Source organism: Dipteris shenzhenensis, chromosome 11 (genome assembly GCF_047967505.1).
Source record: "Dipteris shenzhenensis isolate YYH24624 ecotype China chromosome 11, Dip_SZ_1.0, whole genome shotgun sequence".
Lineage (NCBI taxonomy): Eukaryota > Viridiplantae > Streptophyta > Polypodiopsida > Gleicheniales > Dipteridaceae > Dipteris > Dipteris shenzhenensis.
In genome coordinates, this window is record NC_141606.1 from 37427645 (window position 1) to 37454867 (window position 27223).

The following is a 27223-nucleotide window of genomic DNA, read 5'->3' on the forward strand; positions in this document are numbered from 1 at the left end:
ACTCGGGACTTAATTACCAAGTGACATGCACCACACTGACACTAACATCGATGGGACTAACAGACATCTCCACGTCTGTGCCAGCTTTTGCTCTACTCATGAGGCATTGTAGTTCTGCCAAATGCTCTACCTCCTTAAGTTGAACAATGTACAATGGACTAGGATTTTTTCCTAGGCCAATGTTACAAGAATTATTTAGAAACATAGGAATTCAATGGTGCATGAGCTCGACTATATTTCCTAGAAGGTGAAACCATATGGAGTAGGAAGGTTTTGATGAAATTACCCAAAGTAATTAGGATCCATTGATAGATGTTTCTCTAACCATCGTCTTATTTTATGAATATCATCTCTTGCAAATGAAGAGCATAGATAACTTGGTTCTTATTTATACTCCTTTATGTGCTAGAACAAAAGCAATAAGCTTTCTCTTATGTCTCTTCTCATGTTGGAAATGCCCCACACCCCAGCCCCTCACCCAAAAAAAAAAAAAGTTGTGTGTGCTCAACGAATGTTTGTAAAACCCCTTAATTGTGATTTTTTCATTAATAAAATGCACCCTTTTCCTATTTAATCTATAAAACTTTTTCAAAATCCTTTTTATGGCACCCTTTTGTAAGTGAAAATGTGAGAACAAAACTCACGTGATAGTCACACATATTATTGACTCAGCCCCTTGAGTATATAGTCCCATAGAAGTAAATAGAAATCGATAGTATTTGCCCATTAAATGCATGATGTCATTGCTTTTATCCCGAAAAAGCCATTCTATTGCTACACATTATGATGATACTCACTTTGTACATGACACAAAATTTAGCTGGTAGCTTTCTCCTTTAGAAAGAATCATGTTGCTAGTTCTAGTGCTAAAGGGGATGCCCCCTTGCCACATATCATCGCCATACTCATTCCTTTCCTTCCACTTATCACCACCTAATATTCACTTCCTTTTCGCTTATATAATATATTTTGTGATTTAATTTTTTGTGATCACATTACATGGTGGGAGCACACATTTTAGTGTTTTATTTCTTTACTATGCAATCCATAAGCTTGTGGTTCTGGATTGTATACATGCTAAAGATCATATGCTTATCTACGTGCTCTATTTGGTTGCTCAATAAAGCATTATATTGATTTAGCTATTTATCCTAGCATCACCTTATTGATTTATAAATGGTTGATTAATCATGTTGTATTTATCTTTATATAGTTATCATTATTATGTGCCTTGGCAGTATCATCATCTACATAGTTTAGACCTGGATCAAACTATAATTTCAAGATGAATATAAAGCCTAATTATTGATGAGTGATTTTGTGAGGCGAATGCCTTAGCAGTAATGTACTTATGAATATTTTACACATTATATACTATGTTCTATTACGAAAGAGGAGATATTCCTTGTTGATTTATTGTTGTAGTATGAAATAGTGGGTAGCTTTATCCACATGAAAAATTGGAAGCTTACATATTCCTTTATATATGGGGTGCCACATGTCCAATTAACCTAATTTATGAGGCCCTTATGGTATAGTTATATATCTATTGAATTCCTATTATATGATTTGAGCTTCTCTAAGAGGACCTAACTTTAACCACGTGTGAGTGTATAGGATGGGTATGCCCTATTGCTAACTAGGTGAGTATTCAAGGGTTGCACTACTAGAGAAACCTATATATAATATATGTTCAAGAGGTAATACCGATACTCCTAATTACATATGAGTAGTACATTCCCTTCCTTTTATTAAAAAATTAGCTTTCACAATTTTAAGAATTAAGTCCTTTTGTATGTAAGTGTTTTTGAATTTATTGGATTGAAAGCCCATTATGTTGAACCCAAAATCATATGATTACATATCTCGAGGGTGGGTATTGAAAATATCCTTAACCATACTAAGTTATATTAATACCTTTTGTTGTTTTCACATTCAAATCAAGTCTATTATATCTTCCTCTACATAATACCATATTATTCTCGAGATTCTAAATAATAATAAGATAAAAATTTAGTCTTACAACATCTTCATCATATTTTAAAGATATATATTGCACAAAAAAGGCATAATAACAAGCCTACAATATTATAAGTAGCTAGCTATCTTCATATTCATTTTAAGATTTATGTATGTAGACATACTAATCAACTATTGGATTGTTGAAAAATGTATTATGAATTGTTTCATTACAATTTATGTCCTTTTGACACTATATTTAGCTATTATCAAGAGAAATTTAGTAATTTTAAAAAGATTTGAGACTCAAACAAAAGCCTTCAGTGATGATGATTAGTAGTTTGAAAGTTGATCTATTTCAGTTTTAAAGTTCTTTGCTTGTTCTTATTACTAGATGATACAAAATGATACTTGTGTCTACTTAAAAATTCCCTTAATTTTTAAACCCAATTCAAGATACCAAAATAAATTTAATCACTAGTTACCTTCATATTTCTAGCTTTTCTTGTTTATAACCAAAAAAGTCAAATAGCATACGGCATTACTAGCTTTTATTGCACAGCACACATATGAAAAATAGTGATGCACAAAATCTATATAGAGGTTATTTTCAAATATATAAGGAGCAACAAAAGAAACATCACATGATTTATAGTATGCATGCATGTGGGAAATATAAAATGTTCTATCACAACTATGTGCATAGAATTACTTTACTTGCATTTCATACAAAGCTAAATTTAATAGAATCTAACCTACAAAAGCATTTCAATAATATCAGGCTGAAAGCACAAAAATAGGCTAAGACTAGTTAGGAGTGTATCAACATTACATATTAATCCATTTGTATCACAAGGAAGAGTAAAAGTGCTACTTTTACTTGACAATAAGTATTCATCTCATGACAAACACTATTTATGAGAAAATATGAATTGTTCCTCATAGTTTACACATGCAAAGCCGTATTTCTATCCCTTAATTCTTGGGGGGTTCACTCATAAATATGTAATCATAGCATGTGGGTTCAATAGAAGGTGTTTTTTAAATGTTCTAAAATTCTTCTTAAGAGAATATTTATCCCTTTATGCTTGTCATAATTTTTATTTATACAAAGATACTCACATTTCTAATGAGGAAACCTTGTGCATGAATTGTAGGTTGAAATAACTTGCAGGGGCCAGCTTTTGATACCAAGCTTAACAATACGACATGTTCGTGATAAAATTTGGCTTATTGAAGATGTCCAAGGTGGAGATACACTTGGATTTAGATCACAAAGTACTTATTCTTTTGCATCAGTAGAGAAAATTATGGCTCTTTGTTATAAAAAACAACTAGATAGCACTACCTTGAATCTTCTTAAGGCATGATAACTCGAGAAAACAATAAATCACCCTTTACAAGTCTAGTATTTTTGAAGCAAGCTTGAAAAGAGGAAGTGATGCATCATCGTTCCAATGCATTTATGGGAAATGCTAATTTTTATTAGAATCATAAGTAAATTTTGATTCTCATATAAATATTTTTTCTTTGGAATTACTGATTAAGAGTTTGTACAAAAGGAAGATTTTTAAAAATATGACCTTATATTTGAATGGAACTTTAAGTTATAATTGAGGTATGTGAAAATGATGGATGAACAACTACAAGTTTCTTGAAATGAAATGTTTACATGTCTTTAAACTCTACATGTACATTGTGTAATAAATGATCATGGTCTATGTTAATAAAGAGAATAATTTTCAACATCCCAAGTCGAAAAAAAATGATAACATCCTTTATCTTCCTTAACTTTGAAATAGATGTATAACACCAACGTTTACCAAATGGCACCATGTAAATTTATAAAAGTTATTTATAAAAATTATAATAATATAACTATCCTATGTCCATTGTTTGACTCTAGGATAGAGATGTAATGTCTTAATGTCGTAAGATATATGTACATCTTACTTTGATAAATAAATGGTACATTAATATTCTAGACCTATATCAATATTGATGCTCTTTGGACCTCATTATATTCTACTTTGTAATTACATTCTTGTGCATTGTTGTGTATGAAATAGATTAACCTAAGCTTCATAAGAAACCTCAATACTCACAACCCTTCTCACAATAGTTTATACATTCTTCTTAGAGTAAATCTAGCTAGGAATCCATGATGTGCTAAATGCTATGTGATGTGAGATCCCATGCACCAACCACATTCACATAACGTCTTGCTTCCTCACATGATTAGCCTTGCTTAGTGCACAACTCTTTTTGAAATTCGTGCCTGTAGATCCATCAAGCACTCTTCTTTGGCTAACATTATGGATGAAGTGATGAGCCACAAATATAACCAAAGAGAATGTGGTGTTGCAGTGGAATAGTAAACAAGGAAAAATATGAATTATGCTACATTTCCTTTCTTTGGTTATTTGGAAGAAGAAAAGTTTGTATCATTTCCATCAACATAAATAGACCATTACACCTCATATGGAAGTTGATGTGATTCTTTTTTCCCATTCAAGTACACTAGTGAGACTTTGATCTTTTGCTAACAACTTGCATGTCTACATATGTTTTCCTTAATTTTATGTGCTTGCGTGCATGCATCCATGCATGTGCACACATGCAAGCATGTGTGTGCGCTCATGTGCATGTGTGTGTGTGTGTGTTTGTCGTGTATGTGCAAGTGCACATGCGTGTGCATGCCTCGTGTGCGTGTGTGTGTGGGGGGTATAGATTTAATAGTCCCATCAATGAATGAACCATACAATTAATTCCATCATTTGACTAAAAAAGTTTTATATGAGACAAGGACACAAATATTTAAGACAACTAATTTGACTATTTTTACAAATTTGTAACAAATTGGGAGTTTTTATAAATATATATAGAGTTTACAAAAAAATTTGACAAATTTGATTTTTTTTTTAAATATTAAGTTTGCAAAAAAACTACAAGATTGGTAAAGATGTGTCGGATCCATCAGGTAGTCCAGGTTTTGAGGTTGGGGTCCACTTACTTGCCACAACATAGCCTAACTTGGGTAGACATGTATAACTCTGTCCCTTGGCTTGTTATTGCTTTACCTAGGAACAAGCACAATCTTCCATATTCTAGATATTAATGTATAAAAAGTGTCAAGATTTCATAGTTAAAAGAGTGCAAAAGCACCTTTTTAAATGCAAAAAAAGGGGTTAGTCCCCACAAATAAATGAGAACTTAGGATCGATTCTTTAAATCCCAAAAGTGTAGTCCACACCTTTAAGAGAGAGGGAGAAATGTTAATCAAGGGGGGTAAACAAAACCCTAATATGAAAAGTAAGATTACTTAAATAAATGGAATAAGGGTAAACAAGGAAGAGGAGTGAATAATAGATCAATAATTACATTACGATGAAAAAAGGAGGCCACTAAAAGGAGAACAAATTTTAGAGTTAAAGAAAGTGAAAAAATTAGTAACTCTATACCCAAAAAGACAGAGAGTGAAAATTTTTCCTAAGTTATTGTTGAGTACATAAAAAATCCAAAGGAGAAGAAATTTTGGAAACCCTCATAAAATCTATATATAATAGATAAAAAATAGGGGGCAAAGACAAGTTATATATATATATATAACCTAACATTAAGAAAGCCCTTATCTTTTCATTCTTCATTAATAAAATGAACCCTTTTCATATTCAATCTATTTAAAAACAACAAAATACCTTATTTGTTTCTAATAGGTTTATTTCTAAAACCCCTTATCTTTTAATTTTTCATTAATAAAATGCATCTTTTCATATTCAATTTGTTTAAAAACAACAAAATACCTTTTTTGGCACCCTTCTGTCTGTGAAAATGCGAGAACAAATGAAATGTGTGTAGATCTTGGCATACGGCAAACATGCAGATGAGGACAAGGGGTAGAGTATGAGGCAAGAAGGGGTCATGAGGTCCAAAAAACTATAGCAAAGGGAAAGCTGATCACCACTATGAGAAGAACGTTCATGATAAAGCTCGTAAGCATGAATGACAATGGCTACAAGAAGCACATGAATGAGAAGAAGGCATAAAAAGAGAAGAAACAAAACCTATGAGGCTGCCAAGGTGAAGTGATGCTACAAAAGAAGAGGACTGTGCCACTAGTACATAGTAAGAGCCATCCAACAGAATGTAAAGCTAATGAGGAAGGGATACCATGGGCTATTGGTGTGAAGGCATAGAAAAGGACAAAGGATGCAAGGAAGGCATCCTACGGGTGGCTACACTTTGAGTAAACCAACAAGGCAAGTAAAGAAAATGTCGTAGAACCAATAGAGTAATCGTACTTTGAGCAGGAAGGAAAGAGGAGCCATGCTAGAATGAAGTAGTAAAGGAGGCCTCCAAATAGAAATGGAACGTGGACAAACCACCAAGACAGTGGCAGTGCAAAATGGCCAAGTGTGGGTTATTAAATAGTTCGAATGAGGGGTAACGATGATCGTGGGAAGAATATGGGCACATGGAGACACTTGGCAATGAGGGTGGTTAGAGTAAAGGGGTCATTAATAAGAAAGGCACAAGGGAAAGATAGGTACAGGGATTTAAAAAGTACGTTTTTTAATATAAAAATACGTACTTTTTGACTAAAGATCGCATTCTAATGCCCTAAATGCAAAAAAACGTGGTTCTTTACATTGGCTAGCAAATGGAAGACCACCATATGGTACATGCTCTTACTACATGATACTGTTATGGAAAACACCACGTGATGTCTAGCCATACCAAGCGATATCAGTTGGCCCACACAGTCTATGGTCTATATTGGCGGTAATTATTAGGGCATTAGTAAACGCTGTCTGTAATGTTCTTGTACCGTGCGATACATGTCCAATCGGCACATGTGATAGCCTGGATCATCCGATTAGGAAGGATATGAAATCCTATACGTTGAGATACTATGCAGGTACAGGAAGGGTACCGGCAGTGCCTGTGACAAAATCTATAAAAGGGCCCTGTCCCTGCCACTAATACCCTACAAACCTATCGCTTTCCCGCTACAACTCCTAGCTTCAGCTTTCGATGAGATCCTAGAGCTTTTAGAGTCAATCAGTCGGGCCAAGTGATCACCCGCCTCGGTCGGTTGGACTCACCTCGCTTGGCTAACTGTGAGTAGGCTGCTTGAGAGAGGGAAAGAGAGGGATTGAAAGAGAGAGAGAGGAAAGAGAGGGAGAGTAAAGGGAGAGAGGAAAATAGAGAGAGGGAGAGTAAATGAGAGAGAGGGAGAAATGTTTGTTTATGTCTCCAGGCCAGGAGATGATCCATTTCGGTCGGTCGTACTCTCTCGCCTCCATTGATGTGTATAATAATAGTAAAGATCGAAGTCGGGTCATGTCTCGCATCTGCTAGCCATTTTCCCCCCACTTCGATCTTCTTATATATCATATCTATTTATGTACTATTAACTAGAAAAGAATTCGAGGCATGATGCTAAACGCGAGGCATGGCGATGCTCGAGGGCCATAGAGGAAAAGGGAACGTGAGGGAAGAAGCATTAACATAGGTGGGGAAAAAGGATTAAGAGGGGTGGGAATGAAGAGAGGGACTATGCCACAAGGGGGAAGGGAGAGGGGGAAGAGGAGCATGTACATGATGGGAGGTGGAATGTAGAGATGGAGACATCAAGGGAAGAGAGTCATGCTTTATTTAAAAGGAAGGATAGGGGGGGGGACATCAAAGTACTAGCTAGGTGGCTTTACAAGAATGAGCATGGGACCATCACGAACAAATAAGGGCTTGAGATAACGCTTGTTGATCATCTTCTTGCCATATGGCTCATGCAACTCTTATACTTGTACAGACCCATTACTACATTCTTTGATGACCTTGTATGGACGGGTCCACAATGGAAGGAACTTTTAAAAAATTTGGTGGTCCAATCTGTTATGAAAGCATAGCACAACATCCCCCTTAAACACTTATTTCATTAATTTTGGACTTGTCAATGTACAAATTCATTTTTACATATACTTTTGGACTAGTTTTCAGATAAAATTTAAGAAAAACCCAATCTTCAAAGCACATATAAAAACATAAAAACAAGCATTTTTTTATATATTTTTAAAGGAGATGGAACTAAAATTATAAAATTTAATGCAGCCTAGATAAGTTACATGAAAAAATAAGATTCAGTATTTGTAAACTCTCTGAATATTTAATGGTGTTAATAAACACCTTCAAAAGTTACAGTATTAAAGAAACTCTCACCATATTTATAAAGGTGTTGACAAACACCAAAAGTTACAATAATCTTGAGATAAGTTACACGAAAAAATAAGATTCGGTAATTGCAAACTCACTTAATATTTATAATAGTGTTTAGGAAACACTTTCAAAAGTTACAAGTGGAAGTAGCAAACTCTCACAATATTTATAAAGGTGTTGAAAAACACCAAAAGTTACAGTAAGCCTCTCACTGGAAGGCAAATCTATTTTCAAGGCTCTAGCCTAAATTCAACCCATTCAAGAGCTGAGCTCATCTCATCCTCATCGATGTAGTTAAAATTATAGAAGAGAAGTAAGGATTGATGAATTTTCTCCTACATAACACTTTGTTTATTCCGAATGGCTTGCACTTCCTGGGGTGGAAATCTTACATAACGAGCCACACGTGAAGATTGTGAAGATAGTGGGAGAGAGGGAAGGAGTCTCACTTGAGGCTTTCTCACAATCACAATGGGGGAATACACACAAAGGTGGAGGCTGAAAACAGTTTTCCTCTTCTTAGTTGTGAAAGCCAAAAGAACTCTTGTACAAAGAAAATAGAAGAACCCTATATGTGGGTCTCAAACCAAACTCAACTAACTAAGGTGGCATACTAACTGAGCTACAAACTAGAGTAGATAAGGATAGCTGTCATCCAGCTATTATTCGTGGGCGGTGTACCAACCGCATCTCCAGCTAACAAGTCGGTGACATAAATACACAACGGTCACCTTGGCATATCGCGAGTGGAGCTCGATATCTCAACACTCCCCCTCGAGCTCAATCCCAATTCCTGCACACCAAGCAGGTCTCTGAACTTGCGCAGCTTCTCTGCGCCCAATGCTTTCGTGCATATGTCAGCTACCTAATCCTCTGTGCTCACATAAACTAGATCAATAAGACCTAGTAAAGCCTTCTCCCGCACATAGTGATAATGCACCTCAATGTGCTTTGTTCTAGCATGAAAGACTGGGTTCTTTGCCAAGTGTATGCTGCTCATGTTGTCACAATAAATGACAACTGGCCCATCTGTAGACTGATGCATATCATAGAGTAGCTTATGCAACCAAGCTACCTCACATGCAGCCATTGCTGCACCCCTATACTCAGCCTCTGTGCTCGACAAGGCAACTATAGGCTGTTTCTTGCTGCTCCAAGTGACTGCAGCACTCCCAAAAGAGAACACATATCCACTGGTAGATCGTCTATCAGAAATACTACCAGCCCAATCAGCATCAGTGTATCCATGCAACTGTATCTGAACCCCAACCTCATAAAATAGTCCATACTGCAATGTGGACTTCACATACCTGAGTATGCGTCTAGCCGCATCCAAATGCGGTTTCCTTGGAGCCTGCATAAATTGACTTACCAACCCAACAGCATAGCTCAAATCTGGCTTGGTAATAGTCATGTAAATCAAACTTCCTACTATGCGTCTGTACATAGTAGGGTCTTCCAAAAGCTCACCTGCATCTGTGCTCAGCTTCACATTCTACTCCAAAGGAATTGAAATAGGCTTACAGCCTGTCATCCCATATTTGGACAGCATGTCCAATCCATACTGCCTCCGCAAGAGCTGTATCCCACTTGGTGATCTAATTACCTCAATGCCCAAGAAATAACGCAGCTCTCCCAAATCCTTCATCTCAAACTTCTGCTTCAATAGCATTTTCACATGAAGGATATCTTCATCACTATCACCTGTGATGATCAAATCATCAACATAAATGACAAGCAGCATAATCCCTTTCTCTGTTTTTCTCACATAGAGTGAGAAATTTGCCTTGGAAATCTGAAAGCCAATAGTGACAAGATACTGTCCTATCTTGTCAGACCATGCTCTAGGTGCTTGCTTCAAGCCATACAAGGCTTTCTTCAACCTGCAAACAAACTCAGGATGAATAGCATGAACATAACCTGCTGGCTGCTCCATAAAGACCTCTTCTTGCAAATCACCATGCAAGAAGGCATTCTTTACATCCATCTGATGTAAAGACCATCCCTTTGATGCAGCCATAGCAATGACTGCTCTTACAGTTGCCATCCTTGCAACCGGACTGAAAGTTTCTTCATAATCAATGCCATATGTCTGTGCATACCCCTTGACAACTAATCTTGCCTTGTGTCTATTCACAGAGAATCATCTGCATTGTGCTTGATCTGATAAACCCACTTACAGCCAATTGCATTCTTGCCTTTAGGCAAAGGCACCAATTCCCATGTAGCATTAGCATCCAAGGCATCCATTTCTTCATCCATGGCTTTCTCCCATTTTTCATTTCCGATGGCTCGCTCAAAAGATGTGGGTTCTGGTTCCTGTATCACTTTGACCATATAGGCATAGTGAATGGCTGTAAATCCATCATATTTCAGCCTATCCACAGGATACCTAACCCTGGTAGACTTGCACAAAATAGGCTCACTTCCAGGTGCTCTCAAAACATCCCTGGTCTTCCTTACTCCAGGTATAACAATAGAAGGAATACCCAACTCATCATCAATGCTCTGCTCTAAGCCACTGGATTCACCATCCACATAAGAGTGACCTACATTCACATCAAACATGGGTTGATCTACCTTCTCTTTTCCTTTTCGTGATACCTGCATACCACTCTCTACATTGCTTTGAGGAGATTCTCCTGATCTCAATTTGCTTGTCCATCGCGAAGTATGTGAACCACTGCTAGAGGACACTCCAGGTCCACTGATGTTTTGTGATTGCTGCTGTGAATTCTGTGTAGCATTACCATTTTGTGCATCTACATCAATCATCACATTTACTGGTTTATACCAGCTACTCATCTCATCAAAAACATCTCTGCTGACTGTGAACTTACGTGTAGAAGGGCTATAGCATCTATACCCTTTCTGCTGCAGAGAATAACCAATAAAGACGCACTTCTCAGCTTTTGGATCCAACTTGGACCTCAACTCATCTGGCACATGGACATAGGCAATGCAACCAAAAAATTTCAAATGAGAAATATCTGGTTTCCTACCAGTATACATCTCCTCTGGTGTCATGCCATGTATTGCTGCAGTGGGAGTCTTGTTCATTATATAAACTACTGTAGCAACTGCTTTAGCCCAATAATAATCTGGTAGATCTTTTTCATTTAGCATAGCCTGAGATACCTCTCCAATATGCCTATTTTTCCTTTCTGCAATTCCATTTTGCTGTGGGGTATGACTGCATGAATATTGCTGGTTTATACCATGCTCCTGCAAGAACCTTGCAAACTCATTTGGAGAGGCACTCTCCCCCTCCATCTGACCTTAGGCATTTTATTTGCAGGCTTGTTTCTTTTTCAACCAATTCTTTGAAAGCTTTGAAGTGCCCAAACACTTCACTTTTCTTTTTTATAAAATACACCCAAAGTTTTCTGCTGAAGTCATCAATAAATGTGACAAAATAGTGACAGCCACCAATAGATGCAGCTTTAGTAGTCCACACATCAGAGTGGATTAATTCCAATGGCTTTTTACTCTCTTGAACATGCTTAGGAAATGGTTTCCTTGCGTGTTTCCCAAATTGACAGGCTTCACAAACCTTGTGCATTTCTGCAACCTTGAATTTAGGCAATCCTGCAACAATATTTTGGGCTTGCATTGATTTAAGTCGCTGTATATTAACATGACCAATGCGTTTGTGCCAGATATCAATATCTGCAACTACACCGGTCCCATGTGCAAACATTGCTGCACTCAATTCAGGCATGTCCGCATCCAACATAAAAATCCTGCCCTTCTTCTTTCCTTTTGCTATCAAGCGACCATTATTTTTCATATCCTCAACAAAGCATCCATGAGGATTAAATCTGACCTGCAAGCCCTGCTCAACCATCTGACCAACAGAAACCAAGTTCTTGGTGATGTTCGGGACATGAAATACATCTGAAAAGTATTTCTTTTTCCCATCCTGCATAGACAAAGGAATTTTGCCAATCTGCACAATAGGATGTGCAGTATCATCACCAGTCTCCACAAATCCTAGTTTTTCCATTTTCCTTGCATCCTACATCCATTCAGCATGACCTGTCATGTGGTTTGATGCACCTGAGTCAACATACCACACATCATTGCTTTCTTCTGCACTTGTCACAGAATTTGTCATATGATGTACCATAAACAAATGCTCATTTCTGTCATCACCCTGTCTACTAGAGGATGCATAATTGCCTTGCTGCAATTTTCCATTCATAATGTCATTCAGTTTTTTGTAGCAGTCTTTAGCCATATGACCCATTTTGCCACAATAGTAGCATTCAACATTGCTGTTTGCATTTTGGCCTCTCTGCCATCCACCATGGCCTCTTTGGCTCCCCCTGCCTCTAGAGTTACCACGTCCTCCTGCATAGGACTGGTTTTCTTGCATTTGCTGCATATTCTGATTTCTACCACGGCCTGTAGATCGGCCTCCTCTACCTCTGCCTCTACCTTTGCTAGCATTTGAGTAGAAGACAGCTTCTTTTGAAGTTTCTGCTGAAGAAGATGCACCACCATTTCTCTGCTCTTCAGAAATTAGAAGAGCAATCAACTTCTCAAAATCAGGAAATTTTTCACGGATGGCAATGGATGTCCGGAACTGCGCATAATCCTTTCCTAGACCATTCAAGGTCACAGACACTAAATCGTCATCATCCACTGGTGACCCAATGGAAGCAAGTGCATCTGCAATTTTCTTCACCTTCATGTGGTAGTCATTGATGCTCATATTTTCTCTCTACACATTGTGTAGCTCCTGCTTGAGTTGCATCTTCCTAGCCTGCGTATTTGTGCTGCACATTTTAGCCAAAGTATCCCATGCCACCTTTGGCGTACTTGCATCCTGAATATGCATAATCATTGAATCTGAAATACTGATAGACAGCTAGTACATAACTTTTCTGGCTCTCTCATGCCATCCTTTAAATGCCTGCATTTCCTGTTGATTGGGAACATTAGGAAGAACTGGTTCTTCTTCATTTCCTGTAATGAACTCCCAGTAGCCTTTTCCTATCAAGAAATTCGTCATTCTAAACTTCCATGCCTGGAAGTTGTTCTTGTCAAGCTTTTCAGTGACAATCTGTGAAAGGGAATCAGATGCCATTACAGAACACTGCAAAATATTCTGTCACTGCAAAAACACAGCTTTTGCCTCACACGAGCAGATCTGTAAAACTGACGAAAGTGGTATTTTACCACACACTCACTTCCCAGTGACGATTTTGCATCAACAGGCAATAAGCATGAATTTGCAACTCCCAAAATCTCTGCACACAGGCATACGATGCCATTTCTACGGCAACTTTTCACCGACTAGCCGCGTAGTGGTCACACAGCAAAAACAGGGCCTTTTCCTGAGTGCTTGCGAAGAACTTCCGCCTCCAAAACGGGCCCCGAAATGACCTCGAATCAAAAAAATAAAGTTACTGAGGGCTTTGCCCACACCCGCAGCATATGATGCCCTCTCGCCACACCACGAAGGGCGTCTCAATTTGAGACAGTGCACTCTTGCACTTCCGGCTGTGCTACCTGCAGAGATTTGCTCCCAAACTCGAAAAAGGAAAGCAACACTTGTCCTCTTACCAGGACACTGCGAACTTGGTTTGCTTTCTTGAGGTCCTTACCACGAACAAGGCTCTGATACCATGTGAAGATAGTGGGAGAGAGGGAAGGACTCTCACTTGAGGCTTTCTCACAATCAGAATGGGGGAATACACACAAAGGTGGAGGCTGAAAACAGTTTTCCTCTTCTTAGTTGTGAAAGCCAAAAGAACTCTTGTACAAAGAAAATAGAAGAACCCTATATGTGGGTCTCAAACCAAACTCAACTAACTAAGGTGGCATACTAACTGAGCCACAAACTAGAGTAGATAAGGATAGCTGTCATCCAGCTATTATTCGTGGGCGGTGTACCAACCGCATCTCCAGCTAACAAGTCGGTGACATAAATACACAACGGTCACCCTGGCATATCGCGAGTGGAGCTCGATATCTCAACAAAGATATCTCACTTTGAAAGTCTATCAGCTCTCTCCTATATGACTGCAATTCATCTATTTCACTAGTAGCCATACTTATTTTTCTTTTCTCTTCCTTCTGTAAGCCCTTCTGACAAGCAAAGTCATCCTTCTCGTACTGGGCTAATGGAGCTGGATTTCACTTTCTCTCCTCTCTCTTTCCCTGATTCTCGGCAATCCATATTTTGATGCTGCTAATGGCTTGCTTAATAGAATCGATTACCTTAAAAAGATCCATAAAAATGAGAGGAGGAAGGTAACGAGAGTGAGGAAGGTAACTAGAGGAGGTAAGGCAAGATGAAAGGAGTATGCTTGAGGAGAGGAGGTAAGGCTACAGGCAAGATGGAAGGAGCAAGCTTGAGGAGAGGAGTAAGGTAAGAAGAGCAAAGTGGAAGAAGTGTTTGCTGCTAGCAAGATATAGAAGACGAATGACTACTAAGGGATTTATAGAACTGCAGGCTCATAATGTGAGATGAAAGATTTAGAATTAAGAGAATTGGTAGAGGCTGAGATGACTAGATTATCTGAAGTAACAGATGTAAGTCCATAATGCGAGACATGTGAGACATGTAAGACAGTGAGTACATTGAAATCTATAAAATAAAATGATGGGATGCAAGACCATAATGCGAGACATGTAAGACAGTGATCAGTACATTGAAATCTATAAAATAAAATGATGGAACACAAGAATGATACAATTATTAGAATCTCATCATGAGATATTTTTTTAATATAATATAAGTTAGACTTGCTGATGCAAGACCGTAATGCGAGACATGTGATATGATAGATTTTGAGTACATTGAAATCTATAAATAAAGTAATGGAACACAAGAATGATATAATTATTAGATTCTCATCATAAGATATTTATTGTATATAATAAGTTAGACTTCCAAAAAAGTAAAACTGATTTAATAAATTTAGAGAGGTGAGTTGTCCATTGAGTGAAGTAAAAAATAAGAGGCCGTAAATGTGAGAGACACATGAGATGATAGATTTTGAATCGGTTTAAATCTATTAAAAAAAGTGATTGAAGACAAGAATAATATAATTAGACTCCCTTCTTTTGTCCATCCTAGTCCTTCTACAAGCACATTCTTCGTTTATCACTCTTAATTTATCATCTCTCCACCCACCATGGATGTCCTTGGCATCATAAGAGACATGGAGGGTAGAATCAACAGTCTCAAACAATGGGTTGCTGACCAAGGAGCAAGGAGAGATGCAAGAATTCGACAAGGCTCTCCACTCACACAGATGGAGAGAGGGGAATTCGATGCATAGAGGTAGACAGAGAGGGAGGAGACTCAAAAGATAGCAAAGAGCGAAAGACTTTTACAATGTATTATAAAAGCATGACAAGATCTCTTGAACTTCTTAAGCAACCTACGTTATCGAAGCACTCGGTGTGGCCGGTTTGATCGGGATGCTGAAAGAACAATAAAGGCCTCCCAAAGAGATTATAAAGAAACAATCTGTGACTGTTTGAATTTCTTCCTTCATTGTAATTATGTTGACGATACGGAAGTAGAGTCCATGGAAGATTGGATTGTTGAGAAGATAAGAGATACTAATGATGAGATCTTCTAGTGTGATCTCAGCCTCTATGGCCTGTCCAGTGATTGTTTGAATTTCTTCCTTCATTGTAATTATGTTGACGATACGGAAGTGGAGTCCGTGGAAGATTAGAGATACTAATGATGAGATCTAGTGTGATCTCGGCCTCTGTGGCCTGTCCATCATGATTGTTTGAATTTCTTCCTTCATTGTAATTGTGTTGAGGATATGGACGTGGAGTCTGTGGCCTTGAGGGTTTAAGGGTTAGGGTTTAGGAATTAGGGATTAGGGTATAGAATTTAGGGTTTAGAAATTAGGGGTTAGGGTTTAAGATTTAGGGTTTAGAGTTTAGGAATTTGGGTTTATGGTTTCAAGGGTCTAAATTAGGGTTTAGGGTTTGGGGATTGGGGGTTAGGATTAGGGTTTGATTAATTTTTTAAACAAGATCTAGATTTTTAAATAATTAATAAAGTAGATTATTGAGAAGAGACCAATGTTTATTATAATGGTTGTTATAGCTTGTTTGCAAAGGAAACTCACAAAGGAGATGGCTACAAAATTTATTTCGAGGATGGAGGTGATTCTATGTTGCAAAAAAGAAGTAGTTGCATTTGCTACAATCCATGAAAGTGATCCAAATTCTATTTGTCACTTTAGAAGACTTGGCGAAGATAAGGTGGCGGTTATCGTATCAAGGATTCTTAGTGCACATGTTGAGCTAAAGCATAAGTGTGGGGATATGGAAATCCTTGGAGATGTTATGCCCTATAATACTTCCAACAAAGCATTTATTGCATGGGACAGAGATGAGACTTATCCAACACATGTCATCAGGAATACAAAGTGCATATCTTTGGATTTTAGAGTGGGAGATATTTTACAAATGTTATCATTTGCAAATAAGAATGTAGCAGAAGGTCAAAAAGTCTTAGGATTTGAACAAGTGGAACACTGGACATTTGTGCAGATGAGAATTCAAAAAGTTACTGATGATGGTATGGATGATAACTCAATCTCATTGGATGGTCCCTACAATGAGGTAGGTAAGGATTTGAGTGGAGCATGTAATTTTTAAAGATTGGAAAGACTCGGCATGATAGACATAATGTATACTACAACATCAAAGAATTGAAAGAATATGCCAATGTACCAAGCTCTATTCCTTCAGAGATGGATGATTCCAATGCACTCAACTATAGCACTAATGTCTTATCAGAAGTCGATGAGTTCATTGGTACCGAGAAAGAAAAAGATTTCACAAGTGATGCCGGGGTGGATGAGTTTATGCACATTGAGAACTTGGGCAAAGATGTCAAAAGTGATATCTTTTCAAGCATGGATGGCTTCATGGATACTGATAAAGTTCTTGGAGTCAAAGCAAGTAGCTATGGAATTATGGAAATCATGCACGATAGTATAATGAGTGATGTTCTCTCTGGAGTAGAGGAGTTTCAAGACTATGGAGTTATGAAATCCATAGAAAGTGCATCAATGAGTGATGTTCTCTCAGGAATAGATGCATTTGAAGATAATTCTAGATACTCTATCACCACTAACTATGGAGTTATGAAATCCATAGAAAGTGCATCAATGAGTGATGTTCTCTCAAGAATAGATGAGTTTGAAGATCATTTTGGACACTCTAATGCCATTGTGACAAGTGGCTCTATGATTATATCAAAAGTAGGGATGAGATCAACAAAGGACTATTCTGTATTTGACTTTGATTGTGAAACAGTTAATGTTACAAATGGTTTGACGAATGTATCAAAAGCAAGGATGACATCAACAAAGGACTATTCAGTATTTGACTGTCAGAGTGATACGATCAAGGATGCAACATCTCATGAAAACAACGTGACAAATAAATCTTACAAGGAGAACTACACAAATCCAAATAAGAATGTAGAGAAGGTCCCAAAACGGACATACAGATGCATGAAACGACAATGAGTCCAGGCAGATCTGGAAAAGCAACCAAAGAGAATAAGAGTAATGAATGAAGATGAGAGTGAATGAAGATGGCACCCAAGTGACAAGTGATGACAAAAAGGACATTTTGAACAAGCAAATGTTTGGATCGCTCATTTCTGTGATCATGATAGAAAAAGGCATTCAAACAAGCAAATGTTTGGATAATTTGTACTAAACTCATTGTAAAGGAAAAATCAAATTATTGAAAAGGCCACAAGAGATCCTTTGTACAAAGACTCATCCAGAGCAATATTTGTTGTAAAACTTATGATATGATAATGTAAAATTGCAAGCATAGCTATTGCTATTTTTTGGAGTACAAAAGAGGCTTCCATCATGTCTCATGTCTATATAAACCTTTTAATTTCTTGAATATTCAAGAGTGTTATAGTTTTCTGCATTGAAAGTAAAAAGAGTCTTGCAGGTCTCTTATGTATACATTTTTAAAATGTTGTGAATCCTCAATAGCATGGTTTTTCATGGATTTAAACTAATAACTCGGATTTTTAAATTTAAGAATATGATTCTTATAAACAAGAAATACAAATTTAGGATTTAATAGTAGTTTTTGCATTATTTGTACACCATTGTAGAGAGATATTTTGAAATGTATTATGTGAAAATGACAATGCCAGAAAGTAAACTTTTGATTCTTGAATGACATTTTCATAAAGTAAACTTTTCATTTGGGAAGGATTTTAAGGAATAGTCCAAAAGTAGACATATGAGTCCAAAATTAATGAAATAATTGTTCTTAACAAAGTGTCTTTCCCATCCCTTGCGAATCTTAGCATCCAAGCGGGACTTTTGTCGGCTCTGTTGGATCTCTGTTTGATGGAGTGCAAGATGTTGGGTTTCATCTAGCTTCTCAAGTTATACCAAACCTGGCCTCTACATGTTCATCTTTGGTCATCCTCTATTCTTGTGCCAATATCAAGGGCAAAATCTCTATCTCTAGTGGTAAAACTGCCTCAGATATACCAACTCAAAAGGAGTGTGACCTGTAGACGTTTTATGGGTGATGTTAGCCCACAGGGCTTCAGTGACCTTCTGATCCCACTGGCTCCTGTTCCCTGTGGCCATTTTCCCCGTGGTTTTATAAAGGAGGCCGTTGGTCCGCTCCGTTTGTCCCATGGAGGTTGGATGATAGATGCTAGAAGTGCGGTGATCAATACCCATGCGATCCATGAGCAACTCCACTGCTTCATTTAAGAATGGACTCCCATCATTAGATACTATTTCCATGGGTGTCCCAAACGTTGTGCAGATACATTCAAATATGAAATTTGAAACTGCCTTACAATTTGCAGCGGGGAGGGCGATAGCTTCAGCCCACTTAATAACATACTGAGTGGCTAGAAAGTCTTTGACCAATCAGGATTGTGTAGAATGGGTTCTAAAGCCAGATCACTCTTGATTTGTACAAACCCATGATAACAATCCTCATCCCAAGAGAAATAAACCCCATCTTTTAATAGCATAGTCATGGGTCACGTCAAAGCAGCATATTGATCAATGAAGTAGTGATAGTATCCTACTAAATTGATAAATGAGCGTACCTGACGTTTGGTTGTTGGCAGGGAGAGCTTGAGGATAGCTTCTAAACTCGGGGTCAGGCTTGATGCCCTCAGATGAGACAATATGTCCCAGTAACCTCCCTTAAGTGGCTCCAATGGTGCATTGGGACTGCCATTCACATCATTGATCCTTTGGAAGGCCAACCTTACCTTCATGATGTGCTCCTTACGTGTCGAGAATATACGGAAATGATCTAAAAACACATCCAAGAAAACCCCCAAATATCGAGCAAACTCATTTGCATAAATCTTTGAAAGGTAGCAGGAGCATTGGTGAGGCCAAATGGCATTACTTTGAATGCAAACGTCCCCCAAGGTGTGGCAAATGTGGTTTTAAGCACATCCTCCTCGGCAATTATGATTTGATAAAATCCAAAGTAACCATCATAGAAAGTATACATCTCATGACCACTTACCTTCTCAAGAATGAGGTCTTGAAAGGGCAGAGGATGATGGTCTTTCTTAGTGGCCGCATTGAGTTTCTTATAATCGATGCAGACCTGCCAATTGTTGTTTTTCTTTGGGGTGACTACCACTGGTGAAACCCATTTAGTATTGTCGACCGGAATGATAAACCCAGCCTCTACAAGCTTCCGCAACTCTGAGTGCAAAGCTTCAATCTATAAGGGTCCTAACCTCCTATACTGCTGAACCACTGACTTAGCATCAAGCTTCACCTCTATCTTGTGTTCTATGGTAGTCACATGGCGAAGGTGGTGGTAGCTAGTTGCGAAGAGGTCAGGGAAATCTTTGAACATTTCTAGGAGCTCATTTTTCTCACTCGGAGTGAGGTTAGGAGAAAGAATAGATTCAAGCTGTTGAGGACTAGTTGTTACCTTTTTTACAGGTGGTGGGGTCGGAGACACACCCCCATCATGTAAACTTCTTCCTTTGAGAACTCCTCCCCCCCATCTAAATCTTCCATTGACTTAGACATCGAGGATGAGAGAGCATCACTATCTTGCTCTTCTTCTTCTAGTTCAGTGGAACCTGGTTGCACCGAGATCTTCTCCTTTGAATCATTAAAAGACATGGGTCCTGTCATTATCACACTAAATGTCCCAATATTCCAAGGGTGAACCTTCTAAGTGAATCAGGCACCAAGGATTCTGATGTAGAGGCCCTTGACCTCGAGAAGAGGAGTCGTACCACCTCGGACCCCTCTCTAAACCGTGGATCGGGCCGCCCCAGGAAGAAGGTGTCCTTCTCAAAGCCCTTAGATGTTGAGATGGTAGACCCACCAACAGAGAAGACTAAAAGATCTCGTAGGAGTAAGTGGTCACCCTCAGATTTTCCCATCGGCTCAAGGCAAGAGGACTATTCGGTCATTCAGGACCTTGCTCATCGGTATTTGATCATCATGCTTCCTCAACTAATAGCATTAAGCCCTAAGGTGAGAGGTGAGCTGCAACAAGGGATCTCAACAAGGAGGAGCAAGAAAAAGGGAAAGGTACGAGAAGTTTCTTCTATCTCTGAAGAAATTTATTGGCACCCGCATACAGTAGATGTCATCATAGATAATTGCCGTATCAAAAGTGTGTGTGTTGATGGGGGAGCTGCATGTAATATCATGGTGCCCCGTATCATGAAAAAGTTGAATTTGAAATTCACAAGGCGTTCCTCCACTCGAATCAAGGTAGCAGATGGTCGATGACTCACCACTGTGGGAGTCATTGAGGATTTTCCCATCACTGTCAATGGGTTGACCACCACCATCAATTTCTATGTAGTGGACATTGAAGATACATGCAGGAGTTATCCAACCATTCTTGGGAGGCCATGGTTGAGAAAGAGTGATGCAGTCAATCTTCTGGTGGCATTCGTAGTGTACAACATTGGCACGTTCTCTTGGAGGGTGATTGGCTTGACTTTTGATGCCCACCATCTCAAGCTGAAGATCATTCAGGGCCTTGGCTAGGTCATGGACTCCAGGTTCTTTAGCAAAAGGGGCCGAGGGAGTAGGAAGGAGGGGGGCTCATGGGTGAGGCTGGGGAAATCTTCCAGGAAGAGGGGGAGGATATACACCTTGTGGAGGGTAAGAATCTAAGGGAGGAACATACATTTGAGGTGGAGGCGGTGGATACATCCCTGATGGGGCATGGGGGTATGCCCCTGAGTTGGACCCCCCAAGATGTTGTTGCAAGAATTGAGGGGGTTGCGGAAGGACAACCATCTTCTTTGAAGCGGGGTCAGTAGACTGAACTTTATTAAACTTTTGAGCACAATCTCTTGTGCTAGCACCATTATCCCATTTAAGCTTGAGAATTCATCACTTGCTCCTGCTACAAGGTAGCTCAGCACATGCTGAGTCATTCCAGCTCAAAATCCACATTGTCCTCCTGCATGGCAATTAAACCATCTAGGAGCACGGCCACTTGATCTACATATCAACGTGCCATCTCACCTTCTAACTGCTTTAGGTTTGCCACCTGCAGGTACACATTCTCCGACTCCTCTTCTTTGCCAAAATACTTGATCATAGCTGCTGTCAACGTCGGCCAGCTTTGGCAAATATCCTCAGCCTACTTCTCATACCACACTTGAGCCAAACCCTCTAGAAATGTGGGAAGAACCAACAGCCATCTATGTTCAGTAAGAAAGCTGAGAGAAACACAACGGTGCTTGAAGGCCACAAGATACTCCTTTGGATTTTCTTCAACCCATCCATAGAACATGAGAATGTTAGCCATGCTTGGAAAATGGAAAAGAGAGAGATGAAATGAGGCTTATCTATTGGAAAACAATGGAAAAAGGTAGCTTGAACTGAAAATCAGGTGAAGATACATCCACAAAGCACACATAGGCAGGGTAGGGTGTGATTGGTGTATTGTGAAATACTATACGGCAAGAATCTTCAGAATAGAATAGCTCATAAATAATTTTAAAAGGACCAACCTTTATGATATTGCATCCATCTTTACAAGCGAGGGTTAGAGACACGACATTCCATGAGGTTGTTCATCAAGGCGAACAAGAATGCCATGACAAATGTCAATAGTTGGAGAACTTGCACATCACCTTCAGCTTCTTCTAGTTCTTGTAGTCGCCATGCTATTTCTTCAAGGGGTGTGCACTTTGGCATCCTTCTTTTGAGCAATGTCCTTAAGAACCTTTCTGATGATGTTTCGAAGTCGGTAAACTCGTATCAAATATGCACAACACTGAGTTTCATGATGACCACAACCTTTGCATTCTTTACAAATGATCACCCTCATTCATGGCTTGCGGCTTTGTTGGGGCGGTGCTTCCACTCGCTTCATGCTTGATTGAAGTACAAGCTTCACATGACAAGAAATCAGCAACTAAATTTTGAGCTCGAGGGATATGGTGAATTTTTACCTCTTCAAATTGTTGGCAAAGTTCCAATGCTTGTTGATGTCATGGAACCAAGCCTTCGCTCCGCACCTTCCAGCTTCCACTAACTTGTTCACATAGAAGTTGAGAATCTCCTTGCACCTCAAGTTGCTTGATGTAATGTTCTTGCACCTTTTGTAGCCCAAAAATGAGTGCCGAGTACTCAGCTTGGTTGCAAGTAGTTGTTGGTGCAAGCTTGCTATAACAATACACCTCACCCCTTGGTGAAGTGAGCTTCACACCCACACCAGCAACATTGGTCGAAGGTTTGTATGCTCTGTCAGATTGAAGGAGCCAAGATGTCATCACACCAAGACTAAAATCTAGACATCCCAAGTTTCTCGGTAGTCTAAGATAGGTAGAAGGAGAGGGTGGGGAGAACTCAATTCTTGAGCAAGACGTTCAGCACCAAATAAACTTGAAATCCTTTGTTGATAGTTTATCTTTAGACAAAAAAGAATTACAACTTGAAGCTCAAAATGTGGCACAAAGGGTTGATTAGGTACAAAGGGATTCCTTGGTCGAAACATTACCAACCATAGCTGAGCCCTAGAAACCTTTGTAGTGGAGTCGAGAATAAATCATTCAAGACGAGCTTATCCACAGGAATTAATAAGCAGATGCACCAAATCTCCCCCCAAGCTTGTGGATCATCCCACCCTTGGAAGAATGTCACCCTTTTAATTACCTCCGATGTAGCAAGTGGCTTGATCACTGCATAGTGAGTAGAATTGGAATCAAAGCCCTCCCAGTGTATCACTAGTTCTTCACCTTGAATCATCCATGGTGTATTATCCCACCCATCATCTCCTTGAGCAATGCATTGTACAATCAGTTGTTGAAGATCGACATGAAGATCAAGAAAGATATCTCGCTAATTGGTAGCCGTAATGAGCAGAGGACCAAGCACCAAATCCTTGAACTCATCGAGAAGTGACATAAATATCCACATTCCCCCATTGTGTATGTGAGAAAGCCACAAGTGAGACTCCTTCCTTCTCTCCCACTATCTTCACATGGTATCAGAGCTTGGTTCGTGGTAAGGAGCTGAAGAAAGCAAACCAAGTTCCCAGTGTCCTGGTAAGAGGACCAGTGTTGCTTTCCTTTTCCAAGTTTGGGAGCAAATCTCTACAAGTAGCACAACCGGAAAGTGCAAGAGTGCATTGTCTCAGATTGAGATGCCCTTCACGGTGTGGCGAGGGCATTTCTGGTTTATTTTTTTGATTCGAGGCCATTTTGGGGCCCATTTTGGAGGCGGAAGTTCTCTGCAAGCACTGAGAAAAAGGCCCTGTTTTTGTTGTGCGACCACTACTCTATAGGTCGGTGAAAAGTTACCGCAGAAATTGCATCATATGCCTGTGCGTAGAGATATTGGGAGTTGCAAAATCATCCTTATTGCCTGTTGATGCAAAATCATCACTAGGAAGTGACTATGTGGTCAAATACCACTTTTGTCAGTTTTGCAGATTTGCCCTTGTGAGACAAAAGCTGTGTTTTTTGTAGTAACAGAATATTTTGCAGTGTTCTGTAATGGCGTCTGATTCTCTTTCACAGATTGTCACCGAAAAGCTTGACAAGAACAACTTCCAGGCATGGAAGTTTAAAATGACGAATTTCCTTATGGGAAAAGGCTATTGGGAGTTCATTACAGGAAATGAAGAAGAACCAGCTCTTCCTAATGTTCCAAATCTACCTTGGAAATCTGAAAGCCAATAGTGACAAGATACTATCCTATCTTGTCAGACCATGCTCTAGGTGCTTGCTTCAAGCCATACAAGGCTTTCTTCAACCTGCAAACAAACTCAAGATGAATAGCATGAACATAACCTGGTGGCTGCTCCATAAAGACCTCTTCTTGCAAATCACCATGCAAGCAGGCATTCTTTACATCCATCTGATGTAAAGACCATCCCTTTGATGCAGCCATAGCAATGACTGCTCTTATGGTTGCCATCCTTGCAACTGGACTGAATGTTTCTTCATAATCAATGCCATATGTCTGTGCATACCCCTTCACAACTAATCTTGCCTTGTATCTATTCACAGAACCATCTGCATTGTGCTTCACCTTGTAAACCCACTTACAACCAATTGCATTCTTATCTTTAGGCAAAGGCACCAATTCCCATGTAGCATTTGCTTCCAAGACATCCATTTCTTTATCCATGGCTTTCTCCCATTTTTCTTTTCCCATGGCTTGCTCAAAAGAAGTGGGTTCTGGTTCGTGTATCACTTTAACCATATAGGCATAGTGAGTGGCTATAAATCCATCATATTTCAGCCTATCCACAGGATACTTGACTCTGGTAGACCTGCACAAAATAGGCTCACTACCAGGTGCTCTCAAAACATCCCTGGTCTTCCTTACTCCAAGTGTAACAATAGAAGGAATACCCAGCTCATCATCAATCCTCTGTTCTGAGCCACTAGATTCACCATCCACATAAGAGTGACCTGCATTCACATCAAACATGGGCTGATCTACCTTGTCTTTTCCTTTTCGTGATACCTGCATACCACTATCTGCATTGCTTTGAGGAGATTCTCTTGATCTCAATCTGCCTATCCATGGCGAAGTATGTGAACCACTGGTAGAGGACACTGCAGGTCCGCTAGTATTTTGTGATTGCTACTGTGAATTCTGTGTAGCATTATCATTTTGTGCATCTATATCATCAATCACATTTACTGGTTTATACCAGCTACTCATCTCATCCAAATCATTATCTCTGCTCACTCTAAACTTACGAGTAGAAGGGTTATAGCATCTATACCCTTTCTGCTATAGAGAATAACAAATAAAGACACACTTCTAAGCTTTTAGATCCAACTTGGACCTCAACTCATTTGGCATATGAACATAGGCAATGCAACCAAAAATTTTCAAATGCGGAATATCTGGTTTTCTACCAGTATACATCTCCTCTGGCGTCATGCCATGTATTGCTACAGTGGGAGTCCTATTCATTATGTAAACTATTGTAGCAACTGCTTTAGCCCAATAATAATCTGAAGGTCGTTTTCATTTAGCATGGCCCGAGATACCTCTCCAATATGCCTATTTTTTGTTTCTGCAAGTCCATTTTGCTGTGGGGTATGACTGTATGAATATTGCTACTTTATGCCATGCTCCTGCAGGAACCTTGCAAACTCATTTGAGAGGTACTCTCCCCCTCCATCTGACCTTAGGCATTTTATTTGCAGGCCTGTTTCTTTTTCAACCATAGCTTCAAAAGCTTTGAAATGCCCAAACACTTCACTTTTCTTTTTCATAAAATGCACCCAAACTTTTTTGCTGTAGTCATCAATAAAAGTGACAAAATAATGATAGCCTCCAATAGATGTAGCTTTAGTAGTCCACACATCAGAGTGGATTAATTGCAATGGCTTCTTACTTTCTTAAACATGTCTGGGAAATGGTTTCCTTGCCTATTTTCCAAATTGATAGGCTTCACATACCTTATGCATTTTTGCAACCTTGAATTTAGGCAATCCTGCAACAATATTTTGGGCTTGCATTGATTTAAGTCACTGTACATTAACATGACCAATGCGTTTATGCTAGATATCAATATCTGCAACTACACCAGTCCCATGTGCAAACATTGCTACACTCAATTCAAGCATGTCTGCATCTAATGTAAACATCCTGCCCTTCTTCTTTCCTTTTGCTATCAAGCGACCATTATTTTTCATATCCTCAACAAAGCATCCATGAGGAGTAAATCTGACCTACAAGCCCTCCTCAACCATTTGACCAATAGAAACTAGGTTCTTGGTGATATTCGGGACATGAAATACATCAGATAGGTATTTCTTTTTCCCATCCTGCATAGACAAAGGAATTTTACCAATCTGCACAATAGGATGTGCAGTATCATCACCAGTCTCCACAAATCCTGGTCTTTCCATTTTCCTTGCATGCTGCATCCATTCTGCATGACCTGTCATGTAGTTTGATGCACCAGAGTCAACATACCACACATCATTGCTTTCTTCTGCACTTGTCACAGAATTGGTCATGTGCTGCACCATAAATAAATGCTTATTTCTATCATCACCCAGTCTACTAGGGGATGCATAATTGCCTTGCTACAATTTTCCATTCATAATGTCATTCTGCTTTTTGGAGCAGTCTTTAGCCATATGACCAATTTTACCACAATAGTAGCATTCAACATTGCTGTTTGCATTTTGGCCTCTCTGCCATCCACCACGACCTCTTTGGCTCCCCCTGCCTCTAGAGTTACCACGTCCTCCTCCATAGGACTGGTTTTCTTGAGTTTGGTACATATTTTGATTTCTACCATGGCCTCCAGATCGGCCTCCTCTACCTCTTCCAGCATTTGAGTAGAAGACAGTTTCGTTTGAAGTTCCTCCTGAAGAAGATGCATGACCATTTCTCTACTCTTCAGAAATTAGAAGAGCAAACAACTCCTCAAAATCAGAAAATTTTTCATGGACGGCAATGAATGTCCAGAACTGTGCATAATCCTTTCCTAGACCATTCAAGGTCACAGAAACTAGATCATCATCTTCCACTGGTGACCCAATGGAAGCAAGTGCATCTGCAAT

The 27223-nt window shown here is 39.1% G+C and overlaps 1 protein-coding gene across 1 annotated transcript in view; it reads left to right on the top strand.

The window, feature by feature from the left end:
* The window catches only part of LOC147896981 (uncharacterized), a 50407-nt gene extending 47060 nt beyond the window's left edge, over positions 1-3347 (top strand). Inside the window, exon 5 of the mRNA XM_087381193.1 lies at positions 3117-3347. Coding sequence (XP_087237319.1) covers positions 3117-3329 — 213 coding nt within the window. The 3' untranslated portion in view covers positions 3330-3347. The remainder of the gene's footprint in view (positions 1-3116) is intronic.
* Positions 3348-27223: the final 23876 nt, after the last annotated feature.